Source organism: Perca fluviatilis, chromosome 21 (assembly GCF_010015445.1).
Source record: "Perca fluviatilis chromosome 21, GENO_Pfluv_1.0, whole genome shotgun sequence".
In the NCBI taxonomy this organism is placed as follows: Eukaryota; Metazoa; Chordata; class Actinopteri; order Perciformes; family Percidae; genus Perca; species Perca fluviatilis.
The window spans coordinates 21,606,486-21,634,135 of NC_053132.1; the positions used below are offsets into that span (position 1 = coordinate 21,606,486).

The 27,650-nt window shown below is 42.9% G+C and overlaps 1 protein-coding gene across 1 annotated transcript; it reads right to left on the reverse strand.

Moving 5' to 3' along the window:
* Positions 1-1,490: 1,490 nt before the first annotated feature.
* vps35l (VPS35 endosomal protein sorting factor like) lies at positions 1,491-27,499 on the reverse strand. The gene is made up of 31 exons (XM_039787738.1): positions 27,370-27,499; positions 27,200-27,276; positions 26,542-26,641; positions 26,246-26,428; positions 25,362-25,487; positions 25,207-25,231; positions 24,029-24,108; positions 22,811-22,939; positions 22,167-22,251; positions 22,020-22,076; positions 21,792-21,888; positions 19,363-19,410; positions 18,989-19,082; positions 17,906-18,106; positions 17,679-17,725; positions 16,143-16,254; positions 15,344-15,460; positions 15,195-15,248; positions 13,629-13,709; positions 13,450-13,512; positions 13,215-13,300; positions 13,019-13,099; positions 12,264-12,327; positions 11,196-11,294; positions 10,995-11,072; positions 8,861-8,975; positions 8,397-8,536; positions 7,761-7,926; positions 6,090-6,208; positions 4,452-4,601; positions 1,491-2,479 (listed from the first exon to the last, which is right to left on the reverse strand). The coding sequence occupies exons 2-31, from the start codon at positions 27,214-27,216 to the stop codon at positions 2,381-2,383; spliced, it is 2,913 nt and encodes a 970-aa protein (XP_039643672.1). The 5' UTR covers positions 27,217-27,276; positions 27,370-27,499; the 3' UTR covers positions 1,491-2,380.
* Between the last annotated feature and the right edge of the window lie 151 nt (positions 27,500-27,650).

Here is a 27,650-nt window from a genome sequence, read left to right on the forward strand (position 1 = left end):
CTCATGAGTTCCATTTTTCACTTTCTCACAGCCTACTGCATTGAACGCTCCACCTACGTAAACACCTTCCCGTAATAAACGGCGGCGTCATCACGTCGACCAGCGTAGTGCAAGAGTAGGGTTCGATTCAGTGGGGGGGAAAAAAAAATTCTAAAAGGTTCGGCAGAAACCAAATCCCGTCAAAAAGCCCAATATTTGTCCGAATCCGAACCATAATCCTGGATTCGGTGCATCCCTAGGAGTAATATCCTACATATTCGTGAAATCAAATATGCTCCATTTTATCAACTAAAAGAGTCTACCGGCGCCACTACCTGTATTAAACCAATCTCTCCGCAGCGTTCTCTCTCTCCCTGCCGTGCCATGATGTTAATTTAGATGGATTCTGATTTGTTTCCATCGTTCATCAAATCGCTCTGAAAGTGATCCCAGCGATCAGCGTTGGCCATTGTCGTAACAGTTGCGGCGCGGACTCTTGACACCCACTGGAGTTAGAACGATTTTCAAAACTATATATTTATAGAGATGGTTCTAGTTACCGCTCTTGGTGTGAACAGCCCTTAACAGTATTGCGTTGGTGAAAAGTCCCGATTTCTGGTGAGCGTTTACAATCCGGGCAAAATGGACTTTTAGGTTCCTCAGCAGTTCACATCTCCCAAGATGTCAGGCAGTTAAGCCCTTGTGTTGTCCTCGGGTCAAAGTGTTTTTATATCCGATTGCCCAAAAATAATGTGGATGGTTCCATACGTTCTTCAGGTAAAATTAATGATTACTTTCAATGAATTTTTCGGGTGTTATTTAATCTTATAGCATTTTTTTTTCTTATTGGTTTCAAAACCGTATCCAGAGTAAACTTTGACATATACCCATCTGTGATCCACTCAACATCCTCTTATCTTGACTATTAATCAAAATAGTTCATCATTTCTGCCTTTTTAACTAAAAAGGTATGTATAATTTGATTATAAATGAGGTTTGTTGACCATGAATTCCAAGAATAAGTGTAAAACCTATTATTAAACCAGCTCAGGTTTAAAAAAAAAGCGCCAAAAGCATGGAATAAGTGACCGAAACATCGGAAAAGCGCAAAAGATTTCAACTGTGACCTGGAAGGACAAGTTCATGGTTGACGGGAAGACAACGCAAGGGTTACACAATATCACAACCTGCTCTACTCCACATATCACACGTTCTGTTACTCATTGTCAATCATTTAACCCTGTAACTTCTTTTGCTAACCTGAAAGTAAGTTTTGTTCGAATGCTCCTGTGTCATCACACCTTTTTAGTTTTTGATTAGATTTGATCCTTTCAGGACTAAAAGGGGAGTTTTTGCTTTTTTTTTTTTTTTTTCATGATTCACTACATGAGTAAATAAACTACAGCTGAGAAGAGTTTGACAATGTCATGAAATAAATATTGTCCTGTCCACTTTTTATTGCATCATTGAGTATTAAAGTCGCTGCATGTGGTAAAACATTACAAAAACAGTCCAGTTAAGATATTTAATAAGCAATTGGTACATTAGCTTTGCACTTTAAACGACAGGGTTACAAATAGATTCATACTTAGTGGTCATTTACTGTAAATACAAAGCAGGATGAATGTTTTTCTACAAATGCATGAGGAGGACAACATGTTAAACGATATTATTAAACCGATAATATTAACACGATAGAAACTGTGTGTGATGCCAGATGATGTTGCGATACTTTGCGGAACCGTTGTGGCATAAGTTGATAGTTTTCTTTGAAAATTACAGCAAAACGTGCAGTAGTGACAAAGACGTACCACTGCTAAAATATTAGTTTTTAGCACCGTGGCGGCGTGTTTTCAGACTTTGAAGCCATTTCAGTTGGACGACAAGAACTGGGCTGAAAGTCTGCTGAAGATCTGATGCTTATTGGCTCGGTTGTCGCCCTCATGTGACTCGAGACAGAAGGCCAGAAAACATGCAGAGAAATGTCATTTTTTCCATTCCTTTGCAAACTTTGAATCACATGATCATTCATTTAGGGGTTTTGTAGTTTATGTAATGGACCCCCCCCACACACACACATTTTGACACTGAATATAGCAGCAATGAACTCAACTTGAAAGAGTTTTCTTTAAGGTTTAGTGCAAAAAAACAAGACATTTTGGCACAAGAAGAGCTCTCTCTTTTTATATTGGTCCAAACTGATTGTAAATATTTAGTGCTGAAATGTAAAATGGAATCTTCACACCCCCTTGAAATGTTCACAAAGTGTCCTCACGCCAAACACATTCGGGCATTTTTTTCTTCTTCTTTGTGCTTCTTGTTATCTTTTATTGACACAAACCTTGGCGCAGAAACATTCTCCCGCGGTCGTGGAGGTTCAGGTTCAGGTTCAGGTTGAGGTTCAGGTGCGGGACTGCAGCGCCAGCCGCTGGACCGTGTCTGACAGGTGGCTCATGTCCGCCTGCTGAGCCTGGTGTTTGATGAACTCCAGGGTCCGAACCTGCAGCGCCGAGACGAGACAGGAAGTCGCTGAGGCTAAGCATGTTCGCTGAAATGAGTGAGACTGTAAAATGTCATTACCCTTTCGTGATCAATAAATGTCTTAGGGCCCTATCTCGCACCCGACGCAACTGTCTTTGCTAGTTTAAGACCGACGCAGCTGTCAGTTCCCCGTCCAGCGCCCGCGTTGTTTAAACAGCAAATGCGCCTGCACCCATCTGTGCACCCATTGGCGTGCTGGTCTTACAGGGAGGTGTGTTCAGGTGAATTATCGGCATATTGCTATCTTGAGGCAGCGGGAAGGTATCGCGCCCTTGACCAACAAAAACCTGGTCTAAAGTCAATAACGCAGCATTTCATTGTTATTTTAACAGCGTATTAGTAAAATGTGCCTAGGCTTGTGCACAGCGCGCGCACATTATGCCTGTTACACACACACACACACACACACACACACACACACACACACACACACACACACACACACACACACACACACACACACACACACACACACACACAAGCGCAGCAGCACACAAACTAATGCAAAAATGCATAACATTACAAATAAAAATATTACGGTGCAAATCCGCCATCATAATAGCGATGCGCCAAGGTCCAAACGCGCCTGGCTTTTAAAGGGAACGGGAGAGGACACTGATTGGTTTATTGCATGTTACGCCCAAAACACACCTATGAATTAATGAAGACACTAAGTACAACCCTTTTGAAGCATGCGCCCGGCGCACGGACCCTTTTTTCCAACGTCAAACTAGCAGAAGTGGACTTGGACACGCCCTAAACGCACCTGCGCCAGGCGCTTCACGCCGTGCGCTTAGATCGTTAAAATAGGGCCCTTAATTTGAACCAAGTGCAGCATACATTTAACTAGAGAGGTTTCCTAAAGGCCTCGGCAAGTAGCCTACTGGAGTTTAAGCAGCGATCCGATGTCACGTAATTTAGCCCAGAAGAAAAACGACTTTATTTATTTAAAGATTCCTTTTTGGGCATTTTAGGCCTATATTTATGTAGGACAGCTGAAGACATAAAAAGGGGAGAGAGAGGGAGAATGACATGCAGCAAGGAGTGAACCTCTATGGGCACTTGCTCTACCAGGTGAGCTACCAGGTGCCCGAAAAAACTACTTTAACGTAGTTTATTTACGTTCTTTTTCCATTATGGCTCAGTGTCGAACTAGATAATGAAAGAGAGCTCTAGGACGTTCGCCGTTAGCTTTTGTTGATGTTTCACAAAGAGTTTAACCCGAGCCAGGCTGAACAATAAACACAGCAATCAAATCACAGCCATACAGGGATAGTAGTATTCAGCTGTTTAAACATAATCGAATATACGTGTTTTTAAAACGCTGGTATCGGATCGGTATTTGGCATCGGCCGATTCGCAAGTTCAGGTATCGGAATTGGTATCTGGAAGGAAAAATGGTATCGGAACATCTAAACATTATTTATTGTTTACACGATCCTGTTTACATCGATCTAACACAAAAACCACAACAGCTAGAGCAGTCATCTTTTTGCAAAAGAACGCGAAGGCTTTTTGTCGTACACGTCATGACATCGTGTTACGTGACGTCCGGTGCAAAACCATGTGGCATTATTCTACTGCAGGTGACATCAAAAAAACGCCTTTACACTCTGCATATGAATATATTAAAAACATGTACATACTTCAAATAACTTATGGAGCGTTAAGATAGAATTTGTTCATGTTTCTACATTAAAATTTTTTTTATTTTGGACCGAAAGGTTTTGTGTTTATATTTAGTAAAAGTTTCTTATTTTCTTTGTGTATGACAATTTCAATCGTTTAATAAACGATTATGGTTTATTGGCTTAACATAACCTTTCAGCTACGGTTATTCTGATTTAAGGGACATGAAGCAACTGAAGATGCCCCCAAAGAAGTGATGCTGATCAGGGTGCAGCTGCTTGAGAAATGGGTCGAGGACTCACCGAGACGCGGGTCTCACAGTGTCCGTGTTTGTGGCTGAGGTTCCACAGGTTGACGGCCAGCTGGCTCAGCTTGTTGTTCCTCAGGTCGCCGTGAGCCAGCAGCACGCCGAACAGGGAGAAGGCCAGAGCGCCCTGACGCCGTGTGCTCTGCTGCAAGCGGGCCAGAAGAAGGAGGCGTTTTAGTTAAAGGTGCAGTAGGTAAGTCTTATAAAACTAACTTTCTGTCATATTTGCTGAAACTGACCCTATGTTCCAGTAGAACTACATGAAGCAGAAATCCACCGCTCCCTGTTCAGATGCACCAATCAGGGCTAACTGCGTGTCAATCACTCATTCATTCTCCCTTGTGGGGGGAGAGGCTTAGGAGAACGTTTTGGGCTTTAGCAGAAAGGGGGGAGGAACTGAGAAGCTGTCGATGTTGATATTTTTTGGCTAAGTCCTGGATCTTCACAATCCTAACTACAGTACCTTTAACAGCAGGGCCACAGGAAATCTGCAGACGCAGAATCCAGCAGAGTTTTCCGCAGAATTTAAACTATTTAAAACATAAAATGATGCTGCCATAATCCAGAATAATGTGTTTGTCTTTATCGCTACAGCAGTGTCTCTGTGTGGGCTTATGTGTTGTTGATGCGTTCTAACGTGCGTCTATTCACTTCTACCTGTGTCTACTGTGTATGATACTTGCGTTATGTTTTCCTCATGCCATCAACCTGCCAGTAGTCATGATCTGGAACAGTAGTTGTGTCATTTTACTTGTATATGCCTATGTCTGTCTTGTTTTATGTGCATTTGTTGTATTGTTGTAGCGTATCTATCGTTTTAAGCCATTAACCTGCTAGGGCAATGGTTCCCAACCTTTTTTCCTTGGCGCCCCCCCCCCTACTTATGTCTAAAAAAAAGCTGAGCAAAGGAGTTATCAGCACTTTTACGTTTCTCCACCATGTTTCCTTCATAAAATAGTGATGCCGTGGCGGCAGGAAAAACGAGGATGATAGCAGCTAGCAGCTGACCTGATGACAGCAAGGGTCCCAGGGTAAGAGGTCCCGGAGGTTTGGCCTACTAAGTAGCCTGCCTCCAATTTTAAGCGAGAACAAAAAATATATAGTTTTTATACAGACTTTTGTATACATTATATATTCTAGTGTATTATCATAATTTGTTTAACATGTGCGAATATTTTTTTTTTTACCTCAACCTTAAACCAGATAAAGACTTGTGCACCCCCTGTGATCTTTGCCGCCCCCCTAAGGGGTGCCCGGACCCCAGGTTGGGAACCACTGTGCTAGGGAATGCAGATGAAAATTAGCCTGTATGGTTAAATCTGGCACATTTACATGATGGACTCTGTACTCATGTTGACTAATGTATGTGCATTGTGCCTTTTAAATAAAGACATCTAAAAAACTTTTTTTTTTTAAACTCAGAATGTTAACACATCTCTACCCCAAGCTGAAAAACAGCCCGCTAAATTTTGCAGCTTTTCTCTCTCTGGAAAAAAAAAAAATAATAATATCTGCAGATTCTGTTTTGTTATGAGATCGGAATTAGCTTCTGAGGAAAAATGAAGCATGGCATGAGAAAATAAAAATGAAACGCCGCAGTGTCACCAGGGGCAGCGAGCCGTTTGTGCCTCACCTCGTCCCGGCCGAGCGCCTTCAGATGGTCCAGAACCTGTCCAATCAGAGTCTCGCTCAGCTTGTTGATCTCCAGTAGGAACTTGGGGTCTCCTCCGTAAAGAGTCTCATTGGAGTCCACTGAGACCAGGGGAAAGGGGAAAAAGAGCAATTTAGCTGGAGGAATGCTCACTTTCAACCCCCTGGATGTTGAAAGAAATTCAAACAAACGTGGGAAAGAAAATTAGGTCATTTACATAATCAACGCATAACCCATGCACTGTACTCCCATTTTATTAGTATATGATATGATATATGATAGGCTTGTTCGTCAACAAAATGTCAGAGTCTTCTGTGCAATAGGGTGTGTGATTGAAATTTCTGTTATTTCTTTTTCTAACATTAATAGATGTGTCCCATATATCCACCATTAATAAGAATACAACTCATACAACATACTCAGTGGCACCGTGACGAATGCCAGGGGGAGATTACTCGCCAGGGAAGCGAAAAAGCGAATTAAAACGACAACGCGCCAGGCAAAGCTTGACCAAAGTTAATATTGGAGTGGCTAGAACAGCTGCGTGTAAACGATGGAGATACTAAAGAGCTAATTTCGCGGTTCGGCCACCGTAGGAGTTCAAACGCGATCGGAATGGGAGGGGCTAGAAAGTAATGTACAGTTGGTTGTCATACACAATTTCACCGCTAGATGGGAGAAATTCTTACACAATGTAGCTTTAACAAAGAGATGTGTTGGGCTCCGTGGATTTATCAACACGCAGCACGGTGACTGGTATTTCAGAGCCTTGCAGAGAACTTGCACAAGCCTCAGTCAGACGAAGAATCAAGGAGTAGGTATACATGCACACTAATATCACACTATTATCCAAATATGACAATATTCTGAATCGGACAGGTCACAGCTTATTCTGTTTGGATATTCCGAATATGACCTTTTTCCGAATATAGCATTTTCCGATTAAGCCGATATTATTCAGGTTTTAGAAGCATTTTTTGGAGATGTATACAGCGCATTCGGAATATGGGTCTCAATTGTTTGTTTTTTTTAACCGCAGTTTCAGACTCTTGCCTGTTTACTGCTTACGGTCATCTCTGCGCGTTGCTATGGTTGCTGTACACAAGCCAACAGTTTGCAAGACTGCAGTAGAGATGCGTGGCCTAAAGAAAAGCCAGCATTTCTGGTCGAAAGAAGAAACACAGCTACCTTGAAACATTATGAAAGAGATATCCACGGATTTTTGAATATGTGCAAATATCGCAACAGCAAACCTTTTTAAAGAAGGCGGTTGAAGGGGAAGGAAAGACGGGGTTTGTGTTCACATCGGTGGAAAACTTTGAAAATATCCTCTTTTTTTTGCACGGCTGCATGTTCACGGGGATATTAGTGAAATATTCTATACCTAGGGAGGTGTTCTAGACACGTCCAGCTGGGAGGAGGCCTCGGGGGAAGAGCCAGGACTAGGTGGAGGGATTATATCTCCAACCTGGCCTGGGAACGCCTCATGATCCCCCAGTCAGAGCTGGCTAATGCGGCTCGGGAAAGGGAAGTTTGGGCTCCCCTGCTGGAGCTGCTGCCCCCGCGGCCCGACCCCGGATAAGCGGACGAAGATGGATGGATGCTAACAAGGGGGGGATGGCACCGCCCCTTTAGATCGCCTACTGCCCGTACCTTTAGGGATGGAGTAGAGGTAGGTTTCCTGGCTCATGGCGGCCAGCAGGGGCAGAGTGCTGATGTAGACCCGCACCTTGGCGTCGCTGTTGTCCTCCCAGGTGTAATCCTGGATCATGTTGAGCAGACCGCGCACTAGGTAGAGCACGCCATGCTCTGGATGGTCCTGCACACGCACACGCACACACACACACACACACACACACACACACACACACACACACACCTTTTAGGAACAGAGGAATGAGGAAAAGCCAAAAGTTTCAGCTTAGGGACCGTTCGGTATTTATGGAATGGACCACCGGAGGAAAATAGGGGAGGGTCATGTCTTTTTATTCTTTGTTGAGAGGAGGGTCATCCAACATTTTTGGGAATCAATGGGAATCTGTATATCTTTGCCAAGCGCAAACCAGTACAGAAGGTATTGATAAATTGTTGGGGGAGGGTCATGCCTTTTTTCCAAATCGTTTTGGAGGGTCATAGTAAAATTATTAGTGGCGAGGGGATGGTCAGGTCTATTTTGACTGGAGGTCCCAAAACTCCTCCGGTGGCCCCTGAAATAAATAACGAACAGTCCCTTAGGATGATTTCCCTCATCTTTCTGCTCTGAGAGGCTAAGGAAAGGAATTGTGTTACCGGTACAACCAGCAGCGTAGCCAGGAAGTTGTTGATGAAGTCCAGCAGGAAGCTTTCGGACCCTCGAAGTTTCCCCTCCACGCTGATGGAGCGAGGGACCTCCGGGAGAAGACTGACTGCCGCCTTCAGGAAAGCATCCGCTGTTGCATTGTGTGGAAAGAAGGATGGAGACAGGGAAAAGAGAGGTTAGGGAGGCAGGAAGCGAGGTAACAAGGACACAACAAGGACGGGAGGTAACGTGGAAAGGAGAGAGAAAGGAGAGAAGGGAAACAACAGAAGAAAGGAAGCAAGGGAAGTGGAATGAGGGGAAAGGAGGGAAGATAAAAGTAGAATTGTTAGGTAATTGCCTACTGAAACAAAGCAAAATGAATTATCTTTCGCCTCAAAAATGTAAACACAAAATGCTGAACATGCCCTTGAATTTGACTCCTTGTTTAAAATGTGAAAGCAAACGGCTGGCTCACCCTGGGAGAGACACTGGTTTGCCAACGCAACCTGTCCAGACAGCAGATAGAGGCTGAGACGACTGAAGATGCTGCTGAGAGACGGGATGGTGATGAAGCTGTAGGCAGCGCACGCCTGGAGGAGAGGGGAAAGAGAGCAGTCCCTGAAGTAGGAGCGGACATCCGAAGCCAACACTGGACTCAACTTTTCCTCGTACCTAAGGGGCAATGCTGAAGCAACAGTAACCCTAGTACTTTCTTACATCTGGTTGCCAACACACCAGATGTTGTTATTGTCAATGAGGAGTCCTACATTTTGGAGGTAGGCTGCACCTTTGATTCCAGCATGGAGGAGGCTTCCTACACCAAGGTAATTAAATACCAACCACTCCTAAACACCATCTCAGAGCTAGGCTATTAGGTGCAGACTACTCGTTTTCATATTTGGTAGCCTAAGACACACACACAGGCTGGTAGTAAGAGGGCTGCAACAACTTGGGATGGCCAAAAAGAGGGCTAAACAGCTTGCTAAGTACTGTGCCATATCTGTTATTATTGGCAGCCGCCACATATGGCGGAGACGTTGCTACTTATACCCTTAAGGACTTAGTATTATGCTTATTAAAAGGCCCCTTGACATGGTTCTCTTTGGATGCTTGTATATAGGCCTTAGTGGTCCCCTAATACTGTATCTGAAGTCTCTTTCCCGAAATTCAGCCTTGGTGCAGAATTACAGCCACTAGAGCCAGTCCCACAATGAGCTTTCCTTAGGATGTGCCATTTCTGTGTCTGTAGCTATTGAAGAGGAGAGGGGGGGGGTGGGGGGCAAGGTGGAGGGTGGGGGTGTGGCCTTGACCAACTGTCACTTTGCTCCTTTGAAAGCCTTGTTGTTTCTTATGGAGGAAATATGTATTCATAATTCAAAATTAGACACGCGCACCTCACACCGCGCGCACCACCCGGAGAAAAAAGTGAGAGAAAGAAAAAGGAGAGGTCGCAGTTCGGACGATGACGATCCGGTTGAGATTGTGTGCGTGTGTGTGTCCTCGAGATCTGACCACACACAAACACACGTAAGCAGAGCTACCCACACCCATGTTTCTACTGTTGCTTAATTAAATAAAACATCAAAAGAGAGAAGTTTCTGAGTCGTGTTTTAAACAGACACACCTGGGGCGAAGTTGGGAACCAGAATCAGCTTTAAATCCAGTCCTAATCTAGTCCTCACTAACACGGGCCCAATTATAGTAACTACATGAAAACTTCACAGTTGTTGCATGAAATGTCGTTTGTGTTTAGCCTACATCATCATTTTCTATCATGGGAAATAAGAGGCCAAGCCAGCCTGGTTGTGAAGCTGCAGACAGATGCTCCTCAGCAGTCTGCTCCCCCTGCTGCTCATAAGGTGCCTCTGCACCCCTTTCGTTTCAGACCCTCCCACCAGCCTTTGGGCCACGCCTCCTCATTTACATTGACATGTGTCAAGTCCAAACGAAAAGGCAATGTTAAATGGAAATTCAAAAGCCAAATATTAAATCCAAATGAAAATCCAATGTTAAATTGAAATTCAAAAGCCAAATATTAAATGAAAATTAAAAGCCAATGTTAAATTGAAATTCAAAAGCCAAATATTAAATTCAAAAGCCAAATGGAAAATTAAAAAAATATATATATTTTTAATTTGATCTCGCTTTGTTTTCTCTTTGGACTTTCAATTTGAATTATGAATAAATATTTCCTCCATAGTTTCTCTCTCATGGGTTTGCCAAATTCTCTGGGCGGTCAAAGCAGAGAAAGGGGAGGTAACCTTGCTCCTTATGACCTCATAAGGAGAAGATTCCAGATCGGCCCATCTGAGCTTTCATTTTCTCAAAGGCAGAGCAGGATACCCAGGGCTCGGTTTACACCTATCACCATTTCTAGCCACTGGGGGACCATAGGCAGGCTGGGGGAACTCATATTAATGTTAAAAAAAACTCATAAAGTGAAATTTTCATGCCATGGGACCTTTAAGTGCTATTGTGAAGACCTGCTGGCATGCCACTGGTCCATGAGTTTGCCTATGCATTGTACTGCATCTATAATATGTGTGTCCCTGTACCATTGTTCTTCACGTGGACATAAATAAATGGTTAAAATGTGTGTGTTGACTCACCCTGACGAAGGCCGCCGTTTTGCGGGAGTGACTCCCTCTCATCACCCTGTTGGTCTCCATTGCCAGCTGGTTCACCGTCTGGAAACAACAAGGTGAACATTGAGAATGTCACGCCTGTGTGTGTGTGTGTGTGTGTGTGTGTGTGTGTGTGTGTGTGTGTGTGTGTGTGTGTGTGTGTGTGTGTGTGTGTGCAGGACTGACGTGGATGAGCTGCACCATCACTGACTCCAGGTTACAGAAGGTGGCTCTGGCCTCCACACAGAAACTCAACTGCTGCTCGAAGTCACGACCAAAACACACCTAAACACAATGGGGGGAAAACAAAGACAGATTATACGAGTGGAAGAACAGAGAAAAGAGTTCTTTAACTAAATGAAATTTACTTAAAGAAATCAAAGTAAATGATGAACTGTATTCATAATGTGCCATAGAGCTCAATTGTTGTCCCAAAAAAGTGAGAAAACATCAGTGATGTGTGCCGAGTGACATGTTTCCTCATTACCATAAACGTGGGCAGTGTAGTTTTATTTTAATAAAAACACACACACACACACACACACACACACACACACACACACACACACACACACACACACACACACACACACACACACACACACACACACACACACCTGCTGCCGGAAGTACTCACAAGAGCACCAAATGTGTATTACTCCGCAGCAGAAAATAGTCCTCAACAAATACACGGTTTCCTCCAAATTTAGTAATGATTTCTAAAAACTACCATGCCCAGCTTTTTTAAGGAAATTATATAACTTTAAAAAAATTAAAAAAGTGTAATTCAGAGCCGTTTGAAAATATTATGAGTATGGAAGTTAGAAAGTTAAATAAAGAAAATATAAAATTAACATTGGTCTTATTTCTTTTTTAAATGTTATTATATCGTGAGTGATAGTTTTTTATCATTATTTTTTATTATTATTATTATTATTATTATTATTATTTTTTATTATTTTCCTTTTGTTTTTATTTGTTTCTTCCTATCCTCTTTTCCTCGGCATAAGGGTTTGTTGTGGGTGGGATGGGGTTAATAGAAAGATGTCTTGTTATAATTGACATTGTAATATTGCATTGTATATTGTGCATTCTATCTTCTCTAAAACAATAAAAACAGGAGAGAGAGGGGGAAGACATGCAGTAAATCGTCACAGGTCGTCAAGGCATAATTTGTGTCCCTGCTCCACTGAGCCAACCCGGCCACCATTGGTCTTATTTCTAAACCACGGACTAAAGTCTCCAGAGTCTCACCATGCGGATGAAGCCGATGATCAGCAGAGCCAAAGATCTTTTCTCATCCTCAAGAGTGAGAGCGCTGCAATACAGAGAGCAGATGGGTGACTGACTGAAGGCTGTCGCCGGGCAGATCAAGAAACGTCAGATTACATTTCTGTCTTTATTAACAATCTACATCGTAAAACGTAAGATTTCCATGTCTTTTTTTTATTATTATTATAAAGCAGGTCGAGGTGCTGTATAAATACTGGGAAACTATCAAAACGCTCATTACACAGAAAAATACACAGAGCCCGTATTCAGAAACTGTGCCTTTAAATGAGCCGTCAGCACTTCTGTACGGTTGTGATGTCACAACTATACTAAGTATAGGTAGAAAGTGCCGCTACAGTCATTCCCCGGCTGCAATGACAGTGCAGAGACACCAAAAGCGCAGATGCGAAAGACACAGAAGCGCTGACCAATCAGAGCAGACTGGACTTTTTCAAGGTTTTTTGAACATTCAAGCATGTAAACATATTGTAGTAGAAACCCAAAATACCAGTATGAACCTGAAAATGAGCATAAAATGGGACTTTAAAATAACTGAACTAGGTGTTCAAAATCACTGACATTAACTTCAATCAAAAATACAAAAGAAACCTATAAAAAAAGTAGTTATGAAAAACTATAATTACACATTAAAAAATATTTTCTGAAGAGCCTAAAAGACAACAACTATGGAAGTAATTACATGTACGCACACACACACACACACACAAATACCCTACTTGACAGAGTCGTGCATGGTCTTGCAGATGTGCAACATGGCGTTCAGGATGACCGGGTCTCTGGTGGGCTCCACTTGGTGTCTGCCGGGAGATGCAGAGCAATTACATGTCAAAATGTAGGGTTTTTTTTTCACTTTTTTTTGTCACAAAGCAAACCAATCAGATTCCATTCTAAAGGTCTAAAGGTGTCTCTTACCTGATGAAGACCTCCATGATGGATCTGCACACCTCCACCCTCACACTGTCCTTCTGGAACATGTCCAGGAACGGCAGGAAACGCTCCTGGGAAACAGAAACCAATTGGGGGACATTGGGGGACATTGTGGAACGGCGGCGTGATAAAAGCCACGTGTCATTGATTATTTCAGGTCTCCAGAGTGTAAACCGTTCCATCGTGTGTGTGCGTTTGTGAAGCGGTGGTTGCTGCTCACCATGGAGAAGAGGACGGAGAAGTCGTGGAAGTAGGTGAGGATCTTCCTGATCACTGACTGCAGCTGGACGAAGAACAAAAAACACAGAGTCACTACAGAGCAGACATCGGGAGGAGTGGGAACGCCTCACTTCCAAGGGAACGGGCTGAATTTGTCCCGGTAGCCAATGAGCTGCTAACCTGAGGATAAGCGTCCTCAAACGCCCGGTCAGGGGTCATGTGTTTGATGATGTCAGCCAGAACCGTGTTGACCTCACGTTTCTGAGAGCAAGAGGGAAAGGAAAGGTGATTAGAAACTTGAAATGTCTACATAATAGGAAATGTAATAGACAGAGGATGGCCAATTAATTCATGTCCTATGGTCCTGTGATAAGGTCCAGGAAATTCTGGACTGGGATACATGATAACATACAGTATCTCACAAAAGTGAGTACACCCCTCACATTTTAGTAAATATATCATTATATCTTTTAATGGGACAACACTGAAGGAATTACACTTTGCTACAATGTAAAGTATGAAGTGTACAGCTTGTATAACAGTGTAAATGTGCTGTCCCCTCAAAATAACTTAACATAGCCATTAATGTCCAAACCGCTGGCAACAAAAGTCAGTACACCCCTATGTTAAATTCCCATAGAGGGAGGCAGATTTTTATTTTTAAAGGCCAGTTATTTCATGGATCCAGGATACTATGCATCCTGATAAAGTTCCCTTCGCCTTTGGAATTAAAATAGCCCCACATCATCACATACCCTTCACCATACCTAGAGATTGGCATGGGATACTTTCCATAAAATCGTCTCTCAATGCAAATCAAACCAGCTATTAGGCTAACCGACATAACACCGTGCCAATCCCATTCAGCCCAAGATTATCCTAAGCCAGATGGATGAGCACATAAGAAGCTGGGTCCAGACTAGTTTAGTCTAGATCAACGTTTCATTTACAGGATTGTTCCGGTGCCGCCAGAGCTCCGGCCAGATGTCCCTCACATTCCGCTTTCTTTGTGTTGGCATTCTAAACCCCGGTCGATCCACAGAGCTAGAACCGACAATCCAAATTATATATATTTTTTTAAGTAAAATTCTCATCACACACTCGACAGCCATTTCAATCCCAGAGCTCGCCTCCTTACGTGCACACGTTCCACCAAAACAAGTTCCTTCCCGAGGTTGTTTTGCAGAGGCACCGTACCTGCGGATTGTGATTTGGTTTAAAGAAATGCCAATACACCAGAGCACGCTGTTCTCCTATGCCGGAACGTCCACCGCGGCGCTGTGGAAGATGGTCTGGCAATGCGAGACTAAAACTAGTTTAATGATAGCCAGACCGATTCTTTTAGGAGGATGGAGGAATGAAGGGGTGCCGTCAATCCAAGAGTGGGCTTGTGAGATGGCTAGGGTGGCGGCATATAAACGGTTTTCCAGAGTGAAGGTCTACACGAGAAAATGGGGAAAGTAGCCGAGCTTCCTGGAGGGCTCCTAAGAAGCCATGTACTGTCGAGAGACGTGTACAATGTTTACAGCTGTTTATTCAGTCATGATTTTATTGTATTGAACAATTATGGTTGTTCCGTTGGCTTGTCTTCTATTTTTTCTTTGAGTAAGTAGTGGTGACAAAATGGTGGCGTTCATTCGGGGGGGGAGGGGATGTGTTCGTGTGTTTTGTATGCTGTTTAAAAAAAAATGTAATCATATAAAAAAAAAAAAAACACATAATAAAAAGAGTTAGATCTGTACTCACTGAGAAGTGTCGGCAGGTGAACTCCACCCAGATCTCAGCGCAGTTGACGTAATCCTAGAAACCACAAACAATCACGCACACAGTCACAACCGGAATATTGTCTCATGGAAACAAACAGCTGTGTGAAAGCAGCATCATTCCCACGGTACCTGAGGACTGCGGACTTTGGTTACAACCTTCCAGGCCTCATTTAGGATCGTCAGTCTCTCCGATTCTGGAGGGTCGGCACAGGCCACGCTGCGGCCCAAAGATCCAAACAACAGATGCTGCAGAGAAGACCACAATCAAGCTTCCATTCATATTTCGACAGACAGACAGACGAACAGACAGACAGACAGACGAACAGACTGACAGACGAACATACAGATGAACAGACTGACAGACAGACGGACAGACAGACAGACGAACAGACTGACAGACAAACAGACAGATGAACAGACTGACAGACAGACGGACAGACAAACAGACAGACAGACTGACAGACGAACAAGACAGACAGACAGACAGACAGACAGACAGACAGACAGACAGACAGACAGACAGACGGACAGACGGACAGACGGACAGACGGACATCCTAAATTGGGATATTACTGGGTGACAGCAGCAGGTGTAAGACAAACAACAATCCACACAGAATAACAAGAAATAATAATTAATAAATAAATAATACAATAAAAATGCCAGAACATCTATTCAAATAAAAAAAATAAAAATAAAAACAATAAAAAACTATGTACAAGAGAAAAATAAAAATGTACAACCAGCATACATACATGGTATATATGAATCATATAGAATATATATAAACATTTGTAGTCGAAGTAAACATATGAGTGCAATTTGTGCTTTAGTGCAATATTGTAATTAATGAGGTAATGATAGTGCTATCTTACATATTTACATGTATTGGATCATTACAGTATTACAACTGTTCGTGTCTCCTGACCTTTGGGAAGCCGGCCTCGTCGCAGTCTTTGATCATACCGATGAAGTCGGTGGCTCTGGCTGCAACAAACTCTGGCCTGAACGCCCTCATAACTGAATTCAGCAGCAAAGCACTATGGGAAACAGGAACACTTTGTGTTGGATCTTTGTGATACTACTACCAGAAACCATTAAAACAAAGAGTAAAAGCTGTGTAAAATTGATGGTAAGTACAATGTGTTTTACTTGCTGGCAGTCTATTAATATTAAACACTTTCTGGATCCATAAACTGGACCTTCATTAAATCATTTTGGACTTGTGAGCCCATAAAAAAGGAAGTCGTCGTGAGAACCCTCGTCAGTGGTTGCATATATCTACTAGAGGTGCAGCAAAAAACTGATGCAGCGAATTATTGCAATGTACTGTATAAATCTTTTATTATATTCATTGCACATGAGAATTTAACTTTGTGGTACAAGAATAATAAAATAAATGTCTTTTTTCAGTCAACTAGATGGGCGGGACAATAAAACCGAAGTGAGATGAACAAACAGAGAAATTGATCTTTCTTTAGCTAAAACAGATGTTGACCACGTTTTCCTTTGGGGACGTCTTTCGAAGTTGGAAAAATATTGGATTGGAATAGGTTTAAAATCGCAATAATATGTATCGTGGGGCTTTTGGTGATTCCCACCCCTAATATCCACTGTTTGTGACCAGTGCAACCAAAAGTTGTATTTTGTTTTGTGCTTTATATGAATAATTTTAGACATCGAAATAAAATCATCTGTAATAAAAAAAGCAACCATTATATTAAAGTCTGAAAGAATTATTTTGTGGGCAGAAATCTTTTGCAGTTCCTTTCCTATTAATCATCTTACCATGAAACTGATCTGAAAAACAAATATATATTAAAGACCATTGGAAATTTGATTAAATTGAACTGAGACTATATATCATTTAGAGCTTGACCAATATATCGGCCGATATTAGGCATTTTCCAAACTATTGGTATTGGCATTTATAATGGCCAATAAATGATTAAAAAAATTAAATAAAAACGGACTAAACACCCTTCAACCATGTTCTGAGTGTTGGCGTTGCGTAGTTTGTCCACCAGAGGGCACTCTACAACATCCCTGTTGGCAAAACTCATATCGTAAGTTTGTATGTTTTATACATTTTATTTATCAGAACTTTAATATATTTTGATAAAACAAACAAGTTGATTTTTAAACTGCATTGTCATATTATTTTAGTGAGGACTCATAAATAAACTATAAATAACTAATGTTAGGGAAATCTGTTTGTTTTGTTACGCGTTTCTGGATTTCTTTTTTTAAATATATATCGGCCGATATATCGGAATAATAAATCACCAAATATGTATCGACATCGGCCTTAAAAAATCCTTTATCGGTCGGGCTCTAAGATCATTATTGTATATTTATACGCATATTTTGCTCCTGAAAAAAGTGAAGCCATGTCCTTCTGGTACAGTAGCATGTTACCTTTCACCAACACCACCTCAGTATGACTGTCTGTAAAAGCACTCACTTGTTCCCCAGCTTCTTGCATCTCTCCATCATCTCCGTTAGCAGAGGCTAAGATGGAAACACAAACAGCATTAAAAACACTTCCTCTGTCTTTAGAAGGGGTTTGACCGAGCGAGACTTTTCCACTAAAGCTAGTGAAAGCTGGCCATTTTCTGTCAATACATTCAATATCTTTCAGTTTGAAAAAAAATGCAAGCTAAATAAGTTGTGTTGTGTGTGACTGCGTGCCTCTGGAGCTCTGTAGGCGATGCACTGCAGGATCCAGCTGATGGCGGGGGAATAAAGCGTCAGGTACTCGGGCACCTCCACCCTCTGCAGGACCAGCTGTTTCTGGACGCTCTCGCTGCTGATCTGCCGGAAGGCGCCCAGCAGGTCGAAGAAGTTGCGGTTCAGGCTGTCTTTCAGGTGGGGGGCGACTTCCACGCCCACCTGGAGGGAGAGAGAGCGCACTCTTATCTCTCGCTCCACATCTCGTTTTTTTCCCCCCATAACCAATCATTAGTCTTTTATTGGTTAACATTTAGGGCCCTATTTTAACGATCTAATCGCACGGCGTGAAGCGCCTGGCGCAGGTGCGTTTAGGGCGTGTCCAAATCCACTTTTGTTAGTTTAATGGCGGATAAAAGGGTCTCTGTGCGCCAGGCGCCTGGTTCAAAAGGGTTGTACTTAGTGTCTTCATTAATTCATAGGTGTGTTTTGGGCGTAACATGCAATAAAACAATCAGTGTCATCTCCCATTCCCTTTAAAAGCCAGGCGCGTTTGGACCTTGGCGCATTGCTATTATGATGGCGGATTTGCAGCGTAATATTTTTATTTGTAATCTTTTGCATGTTTGTGTGCTGCTGCGCTTCCCTGTGTGTGTGTAACAAGTATAGTGGGCGCGCTGTGCACAAGCTTAGGCACATTTTACTAATTCACTGTTAAAATAACAATGAAATGCTGCGTTATTGACTTTAGACCAGGTTTTTTTTGGTCAATGGCGCGATCACTTCCCGCTGCCTCAAGATAGCAATACGCCAAGAATGCACCTGAACACACCACTCTGTTAAACCAGCACGCCCATGGGCGCAAAGATGGGCGCACGTGCATTTGCTGTTTAAACGACGCGGGCGCTGGACGGGGAATTGACAGCTGCGTCGGTCTTAAACTAGCAAAGACACTTAGTGTGTAGTTTCTGTCGCCCCCATGAGGAATTTTAAGTAATGACAACAACACTGTCGGAGCGTCAGAAACAAACAGTGAAAATGAGCAGACAGATAGTGTAAGAAATGGCTCAGAAACAACAAGAAAAAAGGTGAGAAGGGTCCCACCCTGCAGAGGTAAGCTCTGGTGTACGCTGCCACCAGGGGGTCTCCGATCCCTCTGATCATGGCTGTCAGCCGAGGGAGCGTCTCCTGAATACCGCTGTGAAGGGTGGAGGGAGAAAAAAAACCTCATAAACAGAGAGGACGATTCAGTTGGTCCATTGTAACAAGTATTAATAACAAAATCTTTCAAATAACCCAAAAATGTCACTCTTAATTTAGAAGAGTAAAGTGCATAGTATGCTACAAAGCTAATATTGCTGAACTAAGGCATTGGAGCAAGTGAAGGCAGAATATCAGACGAACACTGAAGCTAAATGTATTCAACGGTAGGCTTACAAGTGAAAGACTGACTAATAAAGCCCATAAGGGAAACTAACCATTTGTTTAGGAAGCGGTTGCACTTGAGAATAGCAGCCTCGACGTATCTGTTCACAGAGGGTCAAAGAGTCAAAATTCTACATGAGGTAAGGAGTGCGTCCTGGATGATCGAGGTTGTCATGGAGACAACCTTAAAAAGGACAATTCCAGCGCAAAAATGAACCTAGGGGTTAATAACACATGGGTACCGAGTCGATATGTTTTCCTGCTAATCGAATGTGACCAGTTTTAGCCCAAACTGCTAATTGGCTTATAACGCTAGTTGTCAAGGCACCGGTAAAGTAAAAAGAAATCGCTATTTCTATACCACTAACAAGGCTCAAAATAGCACCACACTTCCACGGTAGCATAATGAGGGTCCCTACATGTAAAACCGAAGCATTGATTAATAAACTGTGTACAGACAGTTTATTAAAAAGATAGTTTAGAAAGGCCGCACCGTTCATGTATACGGACGAGTGCCATCTTGGGAAAGCAGTCATGACCAGTCGAACGCCGTGCAACCAGTAACACAGCTCAAGCACGGCGTTCGACTGGTCGTGACTGCTTTCCCAAGATGGCGCTCGTCCGTATACATCAACGGTGCGGCCTTTCTAAACTATCTTTTTAAGTTCTCAATGCTTCGGTTTACACGTAGGGATCCTCATTATGCTACCGTGGAAGTGTGGTTCTGTTTTGAGCCTTGTTAGTGGTATAGAAATAGCGATTTCTTTTTACTTTACCGGTGCCCCAACGACTAGCTTTATAAGCTAATTAGCGGTTTGCGATGACACAGGTCACATTCGATTAGCATGAAAACATATCCCAGAGAACGGTCGACTCGGTACCCATGTCATTTTGCGCCGGATTTGTCCTTTAAAGGGATAGTTCAGATTTGTTTAAAGTGTTGTGTGTATGTAGGTATCCGTAGGCAGTGTATCACCTACGGTAGATGGCAGTGGGGACTCACCCTGTTTGGAGAAGCAAGCAGGAGTACCGGCACGGAAGCTAAGCAATGTACTGCTGTTTAAGCGTACGCTTTATTTACAATTTTTTCACCTTGCCATCAGACAGCCCTTTCCGACCGGGAAACTGAAGCCGTTATCTATGCGCTCTTCAAAGCCACCAGACTCTTTTGACAAAAACATTCACTTCAGCTTGCAGAACACAGGGGGTTGCTGGTCCACCGCTGCCTCGATCAGTTAGTTTTGTTTGTGTTATTGTGTCACTTTGGTAAATCCGAAATAACCCTTTAAAACACCAAAGTGACACAATAACACAAAAAATCGAACCAATCGAGGCGGCAGTAGACCAGCAACCCAGATGTTCTGCGAGGTAAAATAACTGTTTTTTTTTCTGGTGGTCTGGTGGCTTTGAAGAGAGCATAGATGGATATGACAAATAAAAATATAAAATAAATAATAAAAAATAATAAAAATAAAAATTTTCTAAATATAGTGTACACTTAAACCGATATAGATTTTTTTTTAGGTGGCTTAACTACATTTAGCTGCTGCCCCCATCCACAGCAGTACCTTTGACTGTTGAAACAGGACATGTTAATCTAGAAGAGGAAAAACGGATCTGTCCCATGTGTTGTTTGAATGATATAGAAAATGAGTTCCATTTTGTTTTCTACTGTCCTTTTAATTGTGAACAGTGTGATTTTTTTGTTTAGTAAGATAAAAGCAGAGATTGATTTGGTAAATCTGGATGATGCTCAAAGGCTGAGATGGCTGTTCACATGTGAAACATATAAATTAGCCAGTTATCTTTATCTTGAGAAAGCCTGGGAGAAGAGGAAAACAGCTCTTTACCAAGATGATCTGTAGATGAGGATTTTTTGTTTTTATATACTGTGTGTGTGTGTGTGTGTATATATATATATATATATATATATATATATATATTTGTATTCATGTACTGTATTTCTCTGAATGATTTGTATATGTGACTGGAAGACGTTTGCTAAATGAGTTTGTTGTGTCTTGTAATTCCATGTGGGATGGGCCAAAATGTTTGGCATGACACAGAAATAAAATAATAAACTAACTAACTAACTAACTAACTAACTAACTAAGTACATTGCTTAGCTTCTGTGCCGGTACTCCTGCCTGCTTCTCCGAACTGGCGGAACTGCCGAACGCCATCTACTGTAGGTGATACACTATCTATGGAGAAGTACCTCATACAACCACATTTAAGAAAATCCAAACTATCCCTTTAAATCATTCCACATGTAATGTGGAATATTAAAAGAAGAGATGTAGACTGACGCAGGGACTCTGGACTTAACCATTTGACAAACAAATTTAGGATTGGAAAGAAAATTTAGAGTCAAGAGAAAGAGGGATCAGAAGAGGCCTGACATTAGTTCTGGTCGTCGGCGAAGAGTCCTCGAGATCAGATGTAAAAGCATTGAAGCTGTGCTGATGGCAGAAAAGGATACAATCTGGGCAGAAGCTCTCTGATGGACGCGATCTTGAAGAACCAGTTGAGGCACGTCTCCTTGGCCGTGTCATTCACATCGTCGACTGTGAACGAGTCTGAGGAAGGAGGGAGCCAAGCGGACAAATCACACACAGACAATATATCCATCACCTCAGAAGCTAGAGAAAAAAAAAAATCTAAAATGCTCAAATTCAATCCGACTGGATATGCAAGATCCTCGCTGTACCTGGTAGGGGCCGTGGGTCTGAACACATGGTCCAGATTCTATCGTACACCAGGCGGCCTACAGACAAGCGAGACTAAAGTCAGAAAACTTGCAATGTTTTTATTTATTTTTTTACTGGAGAGACAGATACAAGGATTCTTTACGTACCGAAAGTGTCGAGGATATCGGTGATGAGAACAAACTTGCTGGGGTAGAACTGGATCACTGAGGTGTCGGACAGAAGCTTTGAGCACTGGAACACAGATCACAGATCAGTGTTTATGATTTCACACAGAGGACATCCAAATCCAGAGGTAAGACAGGTGGGTATTGGGACCAGTGGTGGAATGTAACGAAGTATATTTACTCAAGTACCTACTTGTACTTTACTTGAGTCTTTTCTTTTCATACCATTTTCTACTTCTACTCCACTACATTCATGTGACAGCTTTAGTTACTAGTTACTTTACAAATTAAGAATATTTTCACACAAAACACACATAGTTTATAAAATACATTGTTTTATTATGAATTAAACTACCCAGCAATATTAAGTACGTTTTCCTTATGATACTTGAATACTTTTACTTAAGTAACATTTTCAATGCAGGCCTTCTACTTGTAACAGAGTATTTTTACAGTGTTAGTACTGTAAAAGTACTAGTGTTTTTATTAGTACTTTCAAGCATCTGAATACTTCTTCCACCACTGATTGTGACTGAAGGAACATAAAGAAATTATGTTGCACTTGTGAGTGTTTTTGCTATTTTTGGGGGGGGGGGGGGATTGAGTGTTTTCGACTGCTGGATCACCTGGATGACGATCTTCAGGGCTTTGACCTTCTGGTCCGAGGCCCAGGCCTCCTTCAGGGACTGGTTCAGCTCCTCGATGCGGTTAGCGTAATCCTGCTGGGACAGGTTCAGCAGCTCTCTCTGGGAACCCTGCACACGCACACACACACAACCGCACACACCAAACCCAAACTCAGATAAATCTGTCATTTTAATCAAGGACACAGTCCGCATCATTTGGTCCCCGACGCCTGTCGATGGCGTCATATCCCCTTTGTGCACGCGTCAGTGTTGTGGTTGTCTGCCAGAAGCTGTCATTTATTGACATTTCTTATCTAGTGTGAAGCCACATTTTTAAGACTTTTTAGATCTTGGTTATTTTTAACTATAAATTTCATCGGAACGTCTGGATCTTAAGTTATCAGAGAAAACAACATGAGCTGGTAGCAGCTCGGCTCGCAGCCCCCTCCGCTAACCTGCCGAACAGTGTCGGAGAAACACCGATTTTTATAGCGAAACGGTTTTATTCAGTGCTTTGGTCGGTTTAAAGCTATAGTGCGTAGTTTTGGTCGACCCTCATGAGGAATTCTAAGTAATGACAACTAAACTGTCGGCGCGTCCACATGACAGAAGCCTTCCACGATCCTAGAGGCTAGTAGCCAAGGAGGACACGGAAGAATAAAAGAAGATGTCATTATCTTCACTCGAATTGCTGAGGCGGAAGTCGCCGGACGACACCCTTTTCTGAACATGCCCATACCGAGAAATAAGGAGAGAGCTGTGTGGAGCTGATAGTCTTAATCAGCTTTGTAGCAACTCATTTGGCAATGGCTTGAATGTAACGGACGTTCATTAATATCAAAAAGTTACGCACTAAAGCTTTAAATCACCGGGTCAGTTTGTTTTTGCGTATAATTCGTCAACAGATAACTCCCGGTAAAAACCTCCTGAACAATGAACACTGAAGGAATCCTAACCGGGAGAAGCTGACTGCAATGCCGTCACTGCTCCGTCTTTTGGTATTGTTTTGATTGAGAGACCCCTAGCGGCAGAAAATGACATATTGTGTGTTTAATGTGTTAATGTTTGTATGTGTATTCATACAAACACAAATAATAAAGCATTTTGTGACTGATTTCATTCTAACAGTACCAGGATTGCATATGATTTTAAAACGAATGCTCCCAATTGAGCTGAAACTCTGATATATATAGACATTTATTTTGAAAAAAAACGTACCTCCTCCAGATCATCCAGTTCCTCGAGGCGAGTTCGAACTTTCTCTGACACAGCAGAGGATCCTGGACTTGGAGCTTTTCCTACAGCGACAACAGAAGTGACATTAGCTTTCGACCAGAGGAAAAACACACACAGACTCTGTCGTTGCGGCTCTAAGCAGTCCAACAAAGTGCTGCCGCGAGGGACTAAACACTGAGAGAGGCATAAACACACTGTGACGCGCTCGAGACTGCATTGCGATGATTTATTCCTCCACACGTAAAATACAACTAGCACTGCAGTTACCAAATGTAAAGTCACTTTGTGAGTCGAAATAAGTGCGTTAGTGCAGCGGTCAACAGAAAGTGTTCGCTCCCAGGCACACCCCCCTCTCTCTGTCAAAGCCCGAAAAAACCCAGGTTAACAGGTGAAGCAAACAAATTTGTTATCAATTCCGCTCAAACCGCGATGAAAACGCCCACCACCTACAATATAAGTGCACAATATAATAATAAATGCTCCACTATGTTCCCCGGCTAGTTGCTAACTGTGTCTGTCTGCCTGTGTCTGTTTGGTGCTGAGCGGGGAATGTCCGCTGTGTTTATCAGGATGTGAGTTTGTGCCGTTAAGTGAAGTATGAATTAAAGGTCCCATGGCATGAAAATTTCACTTTGAGTTTTTTTAACATTGATATGCGTTCCCCCAGCCTGCCTATGGTCCCCCAGTGGCTAGAAACGGTGATAGGTGTAAACCGAGCCCTGGGTATCCTGCTCTGCCTTTGAGAAAACGAAAGCTCAGATGGGCCGATCTGGAATCTTCTCCTTATGAGGTCATAAGGAGCAAGGTTACCTCCCCTTTCTCTGCTTTGCCCTCCCAGAGAATTTGGCCCTCCCATGAGAAAGAGAGAGACATCATGGCTTTCAAATGTGTAAATTGGCGGTTGGTCAGGGCCACACCCCCACACTACACCTTGCCCCCCCCCCCCCTCCTCAACAGCTACAAACACAGAAATGGCACATACTAAGGAAAGCTCATTGTGGGACTGGCTCTAGTGGCTGTAATTCTGGACCAAGGCTGAATTTCGGGAAAGAGACTTCAGATACAGTATTAGAGGACCACTAAGGCCTATATAAAAGCATCCTAAGAGTCATGTCATGGGACCTTTAAATCATTACGATGAATATAAACGCAGGTCTTACCTCGATCAGAACCCATGAAAAGATTCTACGAAGACAAAAAAAAAAAAAAATTTGAATTAAGTTTCTGTTTTGCAAAGCATGGCTGGGTACACAAAGACTGATTAGGCCAACTCCTTTAGTTTATAGTAACAGAACAACTTGTCCCTTCTACTCACAATTGAGAGTTTTTCAGTGGTGGTGAACCTGGCCAGGATCTCTCCTCGTTTTAAGGACCAGGGCTCAAAGTCTGGTCCCACCACCTCTTCCTCCTTCTCCTTCTCCCACTTCTTCCTCCCCAGTTCCTGGAAGCACATCATCTCTCCTTAAAAAAAACAGGTTTGGGCATCATCTGCTTTCCACTTCTGTGTGTGGTTAATAACATTCGAGGGACACTCATGTTAGTTTCTGAAGATGGTCGGTACCAATAAATGTGTGACGAAGCTGATGTTTCCCCATTTCTCTGTGCAATTTAATTGGTTCTAATCAGAGAGTAGTCTCGCGTTGCCAGACCTTCCTCCACAGCGCTGCGGAGGAGGGTCATGCTAGTCCACACGGCATTCTGGGATGGGAGAAAAACGTGCTCTGGTTTAAACCAAAATTTCTTTAAACCAATCACAATCATCTTGGGCGGCGCTAAGCCCCGGACACAATGAAGGTTCCTCTGTGAAATAGCCTCGGGAAGGAACTTGTTTTGGTGGATCATGTGTACTTCAAAAGTAGTTTTAGTCGTGCGAGAGAAAACTCAGATTGGACAGATAGTCTAGCTAGCGGTCTGGATTTACCCTGCAGAGATCTGAGGAGCAGTTAACCATAGTCCTCAGAAATCCACCAGAGTTTAGAACGCCAACACAAAGAAATTGGAAAGTGTGGGACATCTGGCTGAAAATTAGGGGCATCCGGCGGAATTTCTGGCGACACCTGAACAATCCCGGAAATGAGACGTCTTCGATAGAGATAGATATATATATATATATATCGACTAGCGGAGAGTAGAAAAGCTCCTGGAACGGCATTTGGCACTTGTCTCAGTTTCGACAGGTGTGTCTGCAGTGTTACTGACCCCTGCGGAGGCGCTGTGTGCCATGGCAGGAGTCTCAGTGGCCGAGGCTGCTGCAAACATGGAGAGGGGGTCGGTCCCATCCAGCATGGAGCTGAGGGGGTCCGGGGGTGCCGAGGAGGAGGAGGACGAAGACGAGGAGGTGCTGCCTTTACGAGCCCCGCGGCGGGTCTTTGTATCGGTCACCTGGGTGGAGAGGAGAGGGGTTCAGAGCTGTTTAAGAGACAACAAAGAGCTGATAGCGGTGTTTGTGATGAGGGGCGCGGTAAGGAAGACAGTGGTAACAGCAGATGGTCTACCATGATGGTTTTGAGGGGATGGTAGTCTCCAAACTCAACCAGAGCAGCCTCAGGACGACATCTCTGCAGCTCTGCCTCATAGTTGCGCCCTCTGGATCGCCTTGGTACACAACAGACAGACTGTCAGCTGTTTCTACTGACATCCTCCGGTCAGTTACATTCAGCCTGAGGTCTCTGAACACTCACTGGAGAGAGCACGCGGTTTATTTACGACTGATGCTGCTAACACTCTTCCGTCTGAAAACACTGACTACTGTATTGTCCCATTAGGATCTGAGATCTTGCATGGAACGCAAATATGAAGGTATGTGGTGGCAAACGTCACCCAATGGGAGTGCTATAAAACCTGTGTAATAACTTTGACACATTCATATATAGGCTTTGCCTGATTACAACCAAACCCGAGCCTAAGAGGGCACTTCATTCAAGGCCATAGAATACCATTTGGTAATTCCTGCAGTTGACTGGTCATGTTATGTAAACATGCAAAACAAAGTTGGCATTTTATTTTGGGACGTTACATTACCATTGAGCTCTCAAAACACACGTTTGCAATGCGTGGACATTCTCAGAACTAGCACAATATCAATAAATACACGATTTGCCGATTTATAACGATGATACGGAGTTTTTTTAAATAAGAAAAGAGCAATCTTACCACTGCACCGCCGCCATTTTTCTACAATCATATGACCCCCTCAGCACTTCCTGGTTATAGCAGATTTTAGGAAAGCGCTGTTTTTGGATTCAAACGGGCGGTCTGTTAAATATGTATTGTTGTCACTGTAAGGACTGGTACTGTGAATGCAGAAGAGGGTGTTATCTTACCACTTGTAACAACGACAGTGTGAATTGAGATACGTTTTAAATAACTTTTACAGCAAAATACGACTTCATTTCCCAGGACACATTGCGCTCTCTCAAGTGAGCTGCAATAAAGAAGACGAGGTCCCACTTTGGAGTTTTTTTTCAGGCACTGACACTTTTTTAGAGGAAGTTTCCGGTGTACAACAGGCTACTTGGAGCCAATCCACCACCAACTTATTTACCCCTGGTGGAACAGTTAGTTGACCTTCCACTGCTACATTTACCAAAACAACAACAACAAC

What these genes read in the sequence shown, in the direction of transcription:
- vps35l (XM_039787738.1), bottom strand. An exon ending in CCACTGAAAAACTCTCAATT is followed by an intron (nt 25,232 to 25,361) that starts GTGAGTAGAAGG and finishes TTGTCTTCGTAG; the next exon opens with AATCTTTTCATGGGTTCTGA. An exon ending in AGACCCACGGCCCCTACCAG is followed by an intron (nt 21,889 to 22,019) that starts GTACAGCGAGGA and finishes CTCCTTCCTCAG; the next exon opens with ACTCGTTCACAGTCGACGAT.